General features: G+C 57.4%; 1 protein-coding gene across 2 annotated transcripts in view; it reads left to right on the top strand.

Moving 5' to 3' along the window:
• The window catches only part of BCL9L (BCL9 like), a 44,940-nt gene that overhangs the window by 20,668 nt on the left and 12,123 nt on the right, over window positions 1-12,149 (top strand). Inside the window, exon 2 of one of the 2 annotated variants that reach the window (XM_027444221.3) lies at window positions 10,472-10,835. In XM_027444221.3, coding sequence (XP_027300022.1) covers window positions 10,535-10,835 — 301 coding nt within the window. In that variant the 5' untranslated portion in view covers window positions 10,472-10,534. Of the gene's footprint in view, window positions 1-10,471; window positions 10,836-12,149 lie in introns of those variants that run through there. The other variant, XM_072027650.1, reaches the window with a different exon arrangement.

The raw sequence follows: 12,149 nt of genomic DNA, 5'->3' as shown, positions 1-12,149 counted from the left end.
GGCTATTTTTGGGAGCACTCCGAAGAATTTTGAGCGTGTTTCAGATGTTAGAGTCTTAGATGGGGGAAAGCTAGAACAGATGGCTAGAGGGTTCAGAGCAGCAGCCCTGCTGAGAACAGATATTTATAGGCAGATTTAACCCTTGTGTGGTCTTCGGAGCCACGCTTAAAGGAACAGCAGCTGAAGGGAACGTCGTGGAGCCAGGCGGTGACCTCCGAGGGTGTGCTGTGCTATCTGGTTTCTGCGAGCTGATTATCGGGGTAGTCTGGAAATCCCGTGCGTGCTGTTCCTCAAGCATTAGGGCCGTTTTCCCCAGACCATTAGGACCTGGTTTCTGTAAGTCTTGGTGAAGCCAAGCTGCCTGAGCTGGGGTAACAGGTACAGGGGCTGTCCCGTGTTTGTGTGAGCAGCAAAGCAAAGCAAGGACAAAGATTGTTTTGTCCTTCCTGCCCTGTTTTTTTTTTATTTATTTTTTTCTCCTCTCCCCCCTCTTAGTTTTGAAGAGGTTGCCCAGATTCTTCCTTTTCTTAGTGGGAAGGGGAGAATATGGTTTTTCTTTCAGGCATGCCACCTCATAAGAGTCATCAGCTGTTTTTACCTGCCTTTGTCTTGGGCTCTCTTGCTCAAAAATTCAGAGAAGAGCAAAATCTGTCGGTTGCTTGTGTTGAACAGTGCTGGCTGTGGAGACTGCAAAGGGAGCACGGCGTATTTACAGTGACAGATCTATTTGTAGCCCTTTCTCTGAGAGCAGCCAGCCTCTTATTTAGGACCTGAAGTAGCGTGGCATTGAACGTGGATAGCGAGTCTCGGAGTGGGCTTGGCTGAGCTGAGTAACAGCAGCAGGAGAGAGGGATCTGGAGGCTGGGAAGAAAGCGATGCCCTCGGGTGGGAAATGTAAAGAAATGGCAGGATATTAGCTGGGCGCTGCAGCGGGGGCTCTGGCTCAGGAAAAGTGAACGGGGGGCACAGCCCCGTGGAGCTGAGCGCAGCCTGGCTCCAGGAGAACCGGGGAGCGGTGCTGGGGGCTGGAGGGGGGCACAGGGGGGTGGATGAAAGAGTCAGGGGCTGCTGGCAGAGCGAACGGTGCTCAGAGAGTTGTGCCAGGCTGCATTTGTGCTCCTGACACAGGGGAGACAGGGCAAGGAGCTACAGCGCTGGGTAGAAGAGGTGCATCTGCCCCACGGGGCACAATGTGCAGTGTGCTCCGGGGGTGCTGTGCTCGGTCCTGCATCGATTTTTGAGTCCCTGCTGACTTTCTTCATCGAGACTTCCACTAATCCAGGTGGGATTTTGGAAACGGTGGCAAAAGCCTTGTCTGTGTGGCACCAGCATGCCAGATACTCAGCTCTGCTCCGAAGATGCCTGGAGACCCTGCTGAGAGCGGGCCAGTGCGGGTCTTGTTTTGGCGCAGGAGTTCCCGGCAGCGCTCTGGCCGTGTCAGGGATCAGCTCCACGTCTGGGGCAGCGAGGTTGGAGCACATTTGTGGTTTGAGTTGAAGAGTTCCCAAGCTTCCCAGAGCTCCTGATGGGCCATACGTTCCTGTTCTCCTGGCATCTCCTGGCATCTTCCACGGAGGGACCGGCAGCCTCCTCTGCTACCTGGAGGAGGAGGAAGAGAAGGAGGAGGAGGAGGAGGCGGCGCAGCAAACAGGCTGGTAACTGCCAGGCCTGGGGAGCTGCCCACACTTGCCCGGCCCTCCACAATGGCCCCATTGTTTGAGAGCGGGCAAGCAGGAGGCTTCCTGCAGCTCCCTGGGCAGCCTTAATTAACCCTCTGCCCGCCAGCAGCGTGCGTGGAGCAGGAGGTGCAGAAGCAGCTCGAGAGGCTCCCGTCGCCCGTGGCACGCGGGGGGGAAGAGGGCCCCTGTGCAGCGGCAGCCTCCGAAGCCACTGGTGGCTGCTGAGCCTCGATTTCCTCCGGCAAGATGCAGGGAGGCTCCCTGTGCTCTTCTTCGGTGCCTCTTGCTGCTGTGACCTTGGTTTGGAAGCAGCTCGTGCCCAGCGCTGGCTGCGTGGCTCCGCTCCTGCCACGCGTGCTGGGGCAGGAAGCGCCCTCAGGAACGGGAGGCTCGGGGTGCTGGGGCGCTAATTCCAGTGGCTGAGATAGTGGCGTGGAAGCTGTTTCAAGTGATTCCAGCCTGATCAAAGTGCCTTCTTCCTTCCTGTCCTGTAATGTGATCGTGGGCCAAAAAGCTGCTCTTGGTCTGCTGTGGCTTTTAATTCCTGTTGTTGTAAACGCACAGCCTTGGAAGGAGCAGGCATGCCTTCCCAGTGTGCTCATGCTGCCGGGATGCAGGCTCGGCTCCAGGGGCCACAGATGGAGCCAGGGAACAGTGTCTGTGGTCAGGAGAGCACAACGAGTACCCTTGGAGCTGGCCGGGGGAGCTGGATACCTCTGTGCTGCTTCCTGCCGCCTGCCTCTGCGCTGCCCATCTCTTGGTACAAGCCACGGGAGCTGCTCTGCAGCACAGGCCTCGAGCTTGCCACAGCCCTGTAAGGTCACCTTTGCATTTTAGGGTTAGCTCAGGGTCCTTCCTCGCTGGTGTTGGTCCATTGGGGTTCTTCACCTCGCTGGGTACCACGGTGGGCTGGAGCCCGCGCTGGAACCGCTGCGTCCATCGCTGCTGCCTGTGATGCCGGCAGCTTTCTGCCACGTTTGCTTCCCTGTAAGCTGACTCCAGGGGTTGTAAGGCTATAGGGCACCCCCGCTTTGTCGCAGATTTCCTCTCCCGAAGCTGTGGGATGAGGGAGAGGAAGAGGCATTTGGCTGGTATGCCAAGACTGTGGATGGGAAGCTTTCTGGCTGTTGGTCTTCAGACGTGTCGATCGCAGCCCGTCTTGTGCTAGCTCGGAGACTGAGAATTGGGCTGGTAACAGAGACAGCCGAGGGCTTTGAAACCCAGTAGATACAACGCACATCACCAATTAGTTCTGCTGGAAACCCAGCAGCTAATTTGCTTACGTGGTGACCTGAACACCTACCCCGGTTCCAAGAGGGCTTTATTTACAGTTCTCTCTCTGGATCTCCTCTGCTCTTTTTCTCTGCCCCATTCTTTGCCAGCGCCACGACTTTTCCTGTTGGTGCCATCTGGTTTTTAAGTGGCGGCAGAACTGGAGTTGTGTTGTCCTGGTTGAGGGCTGAGCTGGGAGCGCCTGATGGACCGCTGTGAGTGCACCAAGTGCAAATGAAATTGCTGCAGAGCTTTTATCTGGCAGCATCAGGGCACCTGGCTGCAGAGCACAGGGCTCTGGCCACAAAGAGCCCTGCAAACCCTGGGCCTCCTGCGAGCCTCAGACACGAGGGCTGGAGGAGTTTCAGAAGCCTTTGCCAACTCTGTGCATCATAAATCAACGAGGCATCTCTCTCCTGGTGGAGGAGAGGGGCTCTCCGGGGGCAGTCCCAAGGAAAGGTTGCAGTTTGGTCCCTCCTTGTGGCGTCAGCGTTCAGCTGCTGGTAGGTGTTCATCCTGCAGCCCTTCCAGAGGGCTGCACTTGGCAAATTCTGCCCATTTCTGCCCGTTTTTGGTGGGGTAGTTGGCGGCGTGGGTCAAGGTTAGATAATGATGTCTTTGGACGAGCTTGGCAAGCCGTGGGAGGGTTTGTACAAGGGCAAAGTAACCCCGGGGACCGTGGGCTGGTTCCGTGGGCCAGGCCGTGGCCTTTTTGCACCCCCCTGAGTGGGAGAAGCTGGGAAATTTCAGCTTGAGCTGCGGAGGAGGTTGCTGGGGCGTGAAGAGGAGCAGCTGCCCTTTTGGGGTGCTCAGGGGGGATCCCCCTGTCCCTTGCAGCCCGGCTGCGATGGGGGAAGTCTCGTGGGGAGGGTTTGGGTTCGCAGGCGGCTGCCCCCGTGCGCCCCACCGGCGCTGGGGAGGGCGAAGGGTTTCCCGGCGTGGAATTTCCTGCAGGGCCGATGCACGGCTGCCTCCCCTTTGACCTTAAACCCCAACGTGCCTGAGTCACGCCGGCATGCAAATCACAGCAAACTGGGGGTGGGGGCTGAGGGAGCTGCTGGGAAAAGGAAGTGACCTCAGCCAGGGTTTAAATATAGAGCCAAGGCTCCGCTGTGCGCCGGGGCTGTTATTTATAATCCTGGAGGAGCGGCTGCTGACTTTGTGCATCCCTTTTGCAGCCCAGCCTCCCAGGAGGCAGTGCAGATAGATAACAGTTTCTGTGCAAGGTGCTGGGGCAGCCAGCCTTGTTTTTCCCACCTCTTCCCTGCCTCTCCGTGTCCTTTTCCCCCTCCCCAGGTGAGGTGATGCCCGTGCGCTGATTTGGACGCATGCACAAAGGGGTACACAGATGCAGCCTGGTGATTCGGACCATTTGCTTACCAGCAGCTGCTGCAGACTTTACTTTTGTCACCTCGTGGTGTGCCCTTTTTTGTCACCACAGGTGTGCCCTTTTGTTAACCACACTTAGAGCCAGGCCAGGTCAGAGGCAGGAGGAGCCCTCCGTCCCCAAACCGGGTCTGGCCAAGAGCTCCAGGACACCAACTGAGCTAAATCATGCACGCAATTAGGTCAAAATAAGGTTGTCCACACCTTCCTGCACGTGACTTAAAACGCCTTGTTTCCTCTTCGCAGAGCCTCCTCGAAGGGAAACCTGCTCGTTGCATGCTGTTTGCAGCAGGGATCCTACTGCACAGCGCAGCTGGGGCACCAGGCAGCGAGGGGAGGCCGATGTGGCCCTGCCTTGAGCATTTTGTGCCAGGACTTGCAGTTTGCAAAGCTCTTGTTCAGGCTGGGAAGTGCCTGGGGTCCACATTTCAGGCCTCAAAGGGCTAAGAGCTGAGAGCTGCTGTTCTGGGGAAGATTTTCTGCATGGTGTGGTGGGATCCCTGATGCTCACCTGGCAGCGTGCCGCAGGCGCCTCCACGTCGCGTTAATAGGAGCAAGCATCTGTGGAGCTTCTGCCAGGGTATCTTCAGGATAGCATCTGCAGGCTGGTTTAGGGGCTGGGATGCAGAGTGAGGTCTTGCTCTGCAAATGGGATCCCTGTGCACGGCACAGGTGCCCCAGAACGGGGAGAGACAGGGTAAGTTTGGCAGCGCTCAGCCCCAGGGGGGGGCCATGAGGCTGGGGATGCCCTAGGCGAGGGTGACATCTAGTGGCTCCATCCCATAGCCTGCATGCCAGGCAGCAGGATGGAGAGCTTGCTCTGCTCCTAAGGAAATCTTTTGACACTTCTGGACGCCCTGAGTGACCCTGGAAGGGCTGCGAGCTCCTTCCTGCTGTGCGCTGCAGCCTCCGCAGCACCTGGCTGTGGGATCACAGAGTCACGGACCCGTGGGGGTTGGAAGGGGTTTCCAGAGATCGCCGGGTCTGACCCCGTTGCTAAAAGCAGGATCCCTGCAGCAGGTTGAGTGGGGAAATGTCCTGGTGGGTCTTGGATATCTGCAGAGAAGGCGACTGGGCCAGATGGGGAGAAATGCACCACGGGCAGTCCTCTGGGCTGGAAGGGCGCAGGGCTCCTGCCTGGCTTGCTGCAGCCAGGAGTCTTCTTGGGGAAGGGACCAAGCCTCATGTCCTTGCTGGAACACGGCTGAGCTTGGCCCCCAGGGGATTTACATCCCAGGACTGCTGTGGAGATGACTTGAGGAGAGTCCTGCGGGGCAGGGTGCCAGGTGCTCTGTGTGTCTTCGCGCTGCTTTTGGCAGCAGAAGTGAGGTATGTTTGGAGGTATGCGAAGCTGCGTTTCTAAGAGCTCAGAATGGCACGGGTGCCAGCTCTGGAAGCGGGTATTATTCTAGAGAAAATGGTGAAAAGTGGGACAAACTGTGAAAAACGCTGCTCAGGAGAGTCGGTGGAGCAGAGGGCAGTGTGAGGCGCAGCGCACGACGTAGACCTCTTAGCATTAATCACCCCGTTATGGTAACCCCGGTACACAAACAGTGGGAATTGATGGAAGTCCTTTAATCCCCTGTATTGACTGCACAGGGGGAGGTCTGTGCTGTGCCGTGGTGCGCTCAGCCTGCGGGTTTATCTGCCGGGGTGGGATTGATTTGAAGGCTGCACCCTCGCGTGTGGGTGAGGTGCTCTCTGTGCATCCTGGCTTTGCTGCAGTCCAGGGTGGTGTTTTGAGCTGGGGTGGAAAGTAGACAAGATTCCTGCTTTAGGATGCTTCATCCGAGCCTTATTTTCCACATGTGCTATGGGGGGGGGTGTCTGTCTGTAGGTGGAAGAGGTGAGTCTGAGATTTTGTCCTGCTGAAGACCTTTGAGACTTGTGGCCAAGCAGCCCTGCTGGCGTGGTGTTCCCAAGCCCCTGAGCTTGCCTGGGACCTCTCCTTTCAAATCCAAGACATTCCAGCTGACTTTGTGGTGGGGTCCATGGGATGTTTTGGGTCCATGGGATTTTTATCACAGCCCATCTCATCTCATCTCATGTGCTGGGTGTCTGTGAGCTGTGGGGGCATCCCGGCACAGCTCGGGGGGCCTGGTCTGAGGGGCAGCAGTGCCGGTGGGCACGGCAGTGAGGAACCTGCGGGGATGGAGGCTGGGAGGCAGGCACGGTCTCCGCATTCCTGCGGCGCTGTTGGGAATCTGTTATCGGCCTTCGGAGGGAGCAGGAGCATGATTCACCAGAAAGTCCTCTGGGAATGCACTGGGGTTTCAGGTTTCTTGAACGATCAGCTAGCGATTCCAGGACCAGGAATATGTCAGAGCAGCCTCTCCTCGCCCCGAATTTCCTCCTCCCCCCTCTGCTGCTGTTCAGGCCGTGCTGGGGGACTCGTACTGAAAGCAGTTTTTGTTGTTTTGCTTTGAGGTTTCTTTCCTGCTAAGGTCTAAGCCTTTGGTTTCAAGCCGTGGCTTTTCAGATGTACAAGGCACAAATATTCCCTCTGCGTTTAGACGTAGCACTTCATTCAGCAGAGAGGTTTGTCAGCCTCCTTCCCCATATCAGGTAGGCGAGATTGGCGCCCCATTTAATGGTGGGGGGATCAAGGCAGCCAGAAGCAACCCATCTTGCTCCAGGTCACCCGTGGGATCAGTGGCAGCCAGGGGCAGAGCCCAGGAGTCTTGGATCCTTGCTTCAGCCACTGGGAATTAAATTTTCTATTGTCTTTAAAACTGCTGGGCTAGAGTGGGTGTGTTGCTAAATTGCAGAGGGAGCCAGATTTCTCTGCAATCTCCTTTTTGTCGTGTTCTTTTCAAGATGTTTTGGAGCGTTTGTCTCCCCGTGTCAGTTTATCTACTTCCTAATTAATTCTCTTCCCCGGCCCAGATGTGTGCCTGCCTGCTGGAAGCTGCTTGGAAGGGGTGTGCACGAGGATCTCGCGGCACTCAAGGTGTCTGTCAGCACACAGCAACCACACAGATGGGAGGCTGGGGTGGATTCCTGCTACGCATCCACAACAGGATCCAATTGTTGCTCCTGCTGAAAGCACGGCAGAATCTGCAGGGAGCTGTTTGTGGCCTTTCTGCCCTTAGAATTTGCAGAGGGAGCATTATCGGGCTCAATTAAGACCGGAGAATGGGACAATTTCCCCAGGGGAAGTGCTGCTGCTTGAGCCAGGATCCCCAGGTAGCTGTGCTTGGCTTTGTGTGCTCAGCACTCGAGGTGAGGTACAGCGCCCCGCAGCACCTGCCCGCTCCCAGAACGAAGGAAGAAGGGACTCGAAAAAGATGCCCCGAAAATGTAAGGTTCTGGAGGGACCGGGCAGCATCCGAAAGTTTCGTTAGGGGGGCTGCGAGGTCCTTCGGGGCTGCGGGCTGTGCTCCCTGCCACAGGTTGGAAAGTCCTGCCTCTAAGCGTGTTGGTTGACAGCTTGTAAACATTGCCTGGTTTCTCACTGAAGACGTGACCAGAAGAAAAACTCTGGCTGGGCTTGGAAAGAGCAGGGGAACCCTTTGCCTCGGAGAGACGCTTCCTTTCGAGGCGTCTCATGCCCAAAGGTGCTCTCCGGCAGCAAAAGCCACGCAGACCCAGCCCAAAAGCCCAATAAAGTAGCAGATCAGGTGGAGTGGTGCAGCCTGAACCCTCGGCAGCTCCTCTTACACGGCCAGGAGGTGTTCCCTTGTAGAATGCAGCCTGTGCGGTGTCCCATTTGGAAGGAAGCTGCAGTTCCTGCTTGCACGAAGGATGGTTTTGGGAGACGTCTGGTTGGGTTTTATCCAGGCTGCACCTAGAGGTGGCCGTCCACTTGTTAGCCCATGGATTAAGTGCCTCTGATGGTGAGCTGCCACGGTGAGCTGCAGGGACCTGACTTTCTTCCTCCTTCCTCGGGGTGCTCACACGCCCGTCCCTTGCTGCGCTACAGCCGAGGCTGTGCTGCAGCGCTGCTGAGCACATGTTTGGTGAGGCTCTTCGGGATCTGCTTTGAATAAAACCCTGCCTTCATGCAGATGTGCCCCAGTCGGGCTCACCTCTCCAGCCCGGAGCTGCTGTGGATGGCGCTGGTGGCTCCTCCTTGGCTGATGCAGCACCCGCTGGTGCTCATCACTTGGTGACCCTCGGGGCTGCGGCACGTCGCCTTGCCAAAATCGCCCGGTGCGGAGCCGGTGCCGCGGCACGCGGGGACTTCAGGCCACCAGCGGCGGAGCTGCTGAAGGGTTTGCTGTCTGAGATGCTGTCTGGCAGCATCCCCTTCCAGCGGGGAGAAGCTCCCCGAGGCTGGCGAGCCCGTGATGGCAGGCAGCACGCGTGCTGCAGTCTGTGCCATATGGACCTTCTCCTCCTCCCTGCTCCGCTCCCCTCCCCCTGCGGGCGCTTTGACGGAGCAATCGGGCAGGCGCTGGGACAGCGACTCCGCCATAAATCTCTCCTGGTGTGGAATGAGGGGTATAAATATCCAGAGAGTGATGTGATCTTTCCAGCTGCTATTAATAGGTCCCCAGAGAACCAGAGCGCGCTAGCAAGGCTGGCTGACGCTTAAAGGGCTAGCAACTCCCCGATGTGCTGTGAAAATTAATCAGCGCTGTGGCTCACCATCTTCCTCCAGGCGAGAGCGGAGCCCTCGGAGAGGTGTGTGGAGGAGGAGGGAGCAGCTTTAGGCCGAGCTGTGCACAAATGATGCGGCTCAGCAGCTCGCAGTGCCGCTGCTGTGGGCTTCTCCGCTGGGCACCGCTGTGCCAGCCAGCTGCTGGCTCCCCCGTGCCCTGCAGGGAGCACGAGGGAAGAAAAACGTTTTGCAGGCAGGGAACTCGTTGGGAAATTAGTGGCAAGATGCAGCACATCTCTGTCTTTCAGAGGTTACGGGTCTGCAAAGGGGGCTGTGGTCTTTATCTGTGTGCCGGTCTGGGGATGGCGTTGTGCCCAAGTGTGGGTCTTGGCACTGCTGTGTCTCCAAACCTGCTTTCAGCACGCTGGAGGTGGTGCGCACGGTGCTGCCATGCTCTTTTCTGTTCTATTTAGGGATGTGGGGTTTCATCTGGAGCTTCCTGTCCTTGGGTGGCAGAAAAAAATCCCTGCTCAGCATCTGGGCTGCTTAAGGCCAGCTGGGAAGAGCGGAGCGTGGCCCCAGCCAGCCCTGGGTGCTGGGAAATTCATCTGCCTGTGCAAGGGACGGTGTGGAGGGGGTGTCACGCAAGCAACATAACCAAAATAAGCAATCAAAGTAATCCCTCAGCCTCCACAAGCTCATGACGAGGTTGGATGGGGCTTCAGGCAACCTGATCCAGCGGGAGGTGTCCCTGCCCGTGGCAGAGGGTTGGGATATGATGGTTTTTAAGGTCCCTTCCCACTCAAACCGTGCTGTGGTGCTGTGAAACACGTGGCTCGCTCTCCTTGAAGCAGAGGAGGCTGTGGCAGGTCCTGGGAGCCCGGTCTGGGCCTCCCCCAGAAGCCTGCGTGCTCTGCCCTGACCTCCTCTTCCCCGAAACGTTCTGCCTCGGCCTGCGGGGCTTTCCAGACAGACGGGCTGGGTCTGGAGCAGCAGAGCTTCGCCGGCAGGCCCTGGGCATGTTGCATCGTCCCACTGGGCTGGAAGCTGCTGCCGAGGTGGGAGCTTCCCCGCAGGGGCTCGGGGCAGGAGCCGGCACCATCCCTGCAGCCCCTGAGACACGGGGATGCGGCTTGGCTGCCCACTGCCGCCTGCCCTGGGCTCCTCTTGCCTGCAGTGCGTTGCCTTTTCTACCTTCTCTGTTTGGTCTTCTGCTCAGGAGAGCTCCTCTGCTGCCTCAAGCCTTTTCAGCCCTCCTCTGTCCCTTCCCAGACCTCTCTCTCTCCATGGGTTTGTGCCAAGAGCACTTTCTGTTCCCACAGCTGTCTCCTGCGTGTGTAACGCAGCGCAGGGTGCTGAGTTAGCAGCAGCAGCGCCTGGGCTGCCCAGACATCACAAGGGGCCCTCAAACCACGAGGTTGCAGAGGTGTTTGACCTCTGTTGACACTGCCAGAGCAGCTCTCAGCATCCTTCCGTGCACCAAAGGGCAGGGCTGGCACGCAGCAATGCCCCGTTCTCGTCCTGACCCCATAAGTGAGGGCTCTCTGCCCGCGGGCTCTGTGCTGACCCTCTCTGCCCTTTTCTCTTGCAGGTTTCTGACCGAAGGGCCTGGGAGCTCCCTGCAGTGGTGCCGTGGGCCGCTCCAGCCAAACCAATGCACCCTGACAACAAACTGCCCAGCCATGGCAAGGCAGGCAGCGGCGGTGCCCCAGCCCAGCACCACAACGTGAGCCAAGCACCCACCTGCAACCTGGGCTCCAAGGGTGTGGGGGCGGGCAGCCATGGCAGCAAGGCCACTCAGATCTCCCCTGGCAACTCTGGACTGAAAAACAGCCAGAACGCTGTCCCAAACTTCAGCTCCTTGAAGGGCAAGGTGAAACGGGAACGAAGCATCTCAGTGGACTCCGGAGAGCAACGAGAAGCCAGCACCCCGTCGCTGGACACGGAATCGAAAGGTAGCGTGCTCCTAAAGCTTGACTCAGGCAGCCCTTCTCTCGGTTGCTCCAAGCATCTTGGCAGGACCAGGGCTCGGAGCAGCTGTGAGCATCTTGTGTTTCCATGCTGCCACTGCTGTTCGGGCTTGCCCTGGCTGCCTGTGCATCTTTTGCATCTCTGCTTGGCATAGCTGCAGCTTTGGGAGCAGAGTGGCTGACTGTTGTCCCTGTGTTTTGTTTTGTTGCTTTTTTTTTTTGCATTTCATTCCCTAAACTGCTGGTTGCACTGGGAGCCTTGGACTCTGCTTTTCATGGGCTTCTGAGGTGTGCTGAGCAAGACCTTCACTGAAACTGCTCCAAGTGCCCCTGCTCTGTGTTGTACAGACTTTCAACTCAGGACAGGATTTAGTTTTGTGTTTTTTTTTTTTCTGTCTCCTCGCTGCTGGCAAAGCTCTGCCTTTGTGGTATTCTTGCAGCTGTCCAGCTACTCCGCTGTGGTTAGCGAGGAGGTGCTGCAAGGGTCTCTGTCTGAACAGCTCTGTGGTTTCATCAGCTAGGGGTGACTCTTGTGCTGAAGCATGTGGCTTCTGGAAAAGGGCTGAGTCAGTACTTCCAAACCCTCTGGCTTCCCTGCCCCAGCTGCCCTTCCCTGTAGTTTCTTGCATTCCACCAAGCCTGGTGCTCAATGGCTGCGTGTGGCGCTTGGCTGCAGGAAGCAGGCTTGGGGGGAGAGAAATGCCAACGGTGCCCAAGGAGCAGAAAATCACTGAAATGACAGATCAGGACTGAATGCCTGAATGTCCTCAATTTCTGCTGCAATTCATTGATGTGTCACGTGAATACGGCCTGTAAACGACTCGATGTTGTACAAAGGGTGATCAGTCAGTGTTATGCTAAAGAACAGCGCCCAGCCCAGTCTGAGCAGGTGCTCCAGGACCTTTACTGGGGCTGGGGGATGTCAGCGTGAGGCTGCTCACCCCTTGCATCCTGGCTGGGCTGGCAGAGCCATCCCTCGGAGCACTCTGACACGTGTGTACTTGATGGAAGGTGTAGATATCAACAGGACCTGTGGAAACCAACCACTTCTCTGCCTTGCTGGGAAATTGGTAGTCCCCAAGGGTAGGAAAGCAACCTGCAAGCCAAGAAGCTCAGCTCTGCTCAGCACGGGCTGTGTCAGCTGCCTCGCTCAGCTCTGTCCTCGAGCATCCCCCATAGTCATGCTCTGGTCCCGTCTCTTTTTTATTTCCGCTCAATTTTGGAGGCTGTCTGCCTTTGGTTGCTTGGTGGGGAGGCAGGGGGAGAGGTGAGTGTTGTCATTTCTCTTCTCCCACTGCT

This window comes from Anas platyrhynchos, chromosome 25, assembly GCF_047663525.1.
Source record: "Anas platyrhynchos isolate ZD024472 breed Pekin duck chromosome 25, IASCAAS_PekinDuck_T2T, whole genome shotgun sequence".
Taxonomy (NCBI): Eukaryota; Metazoa; Chordata; class Aves; order Anseriformes; family Anatidae; genus Anas; species Anas platyrhynchos.
Note: the sequence above shows the minus strand (reverse complement) of the source record. Positions and strands in the feature narration are given on the sequence as shown.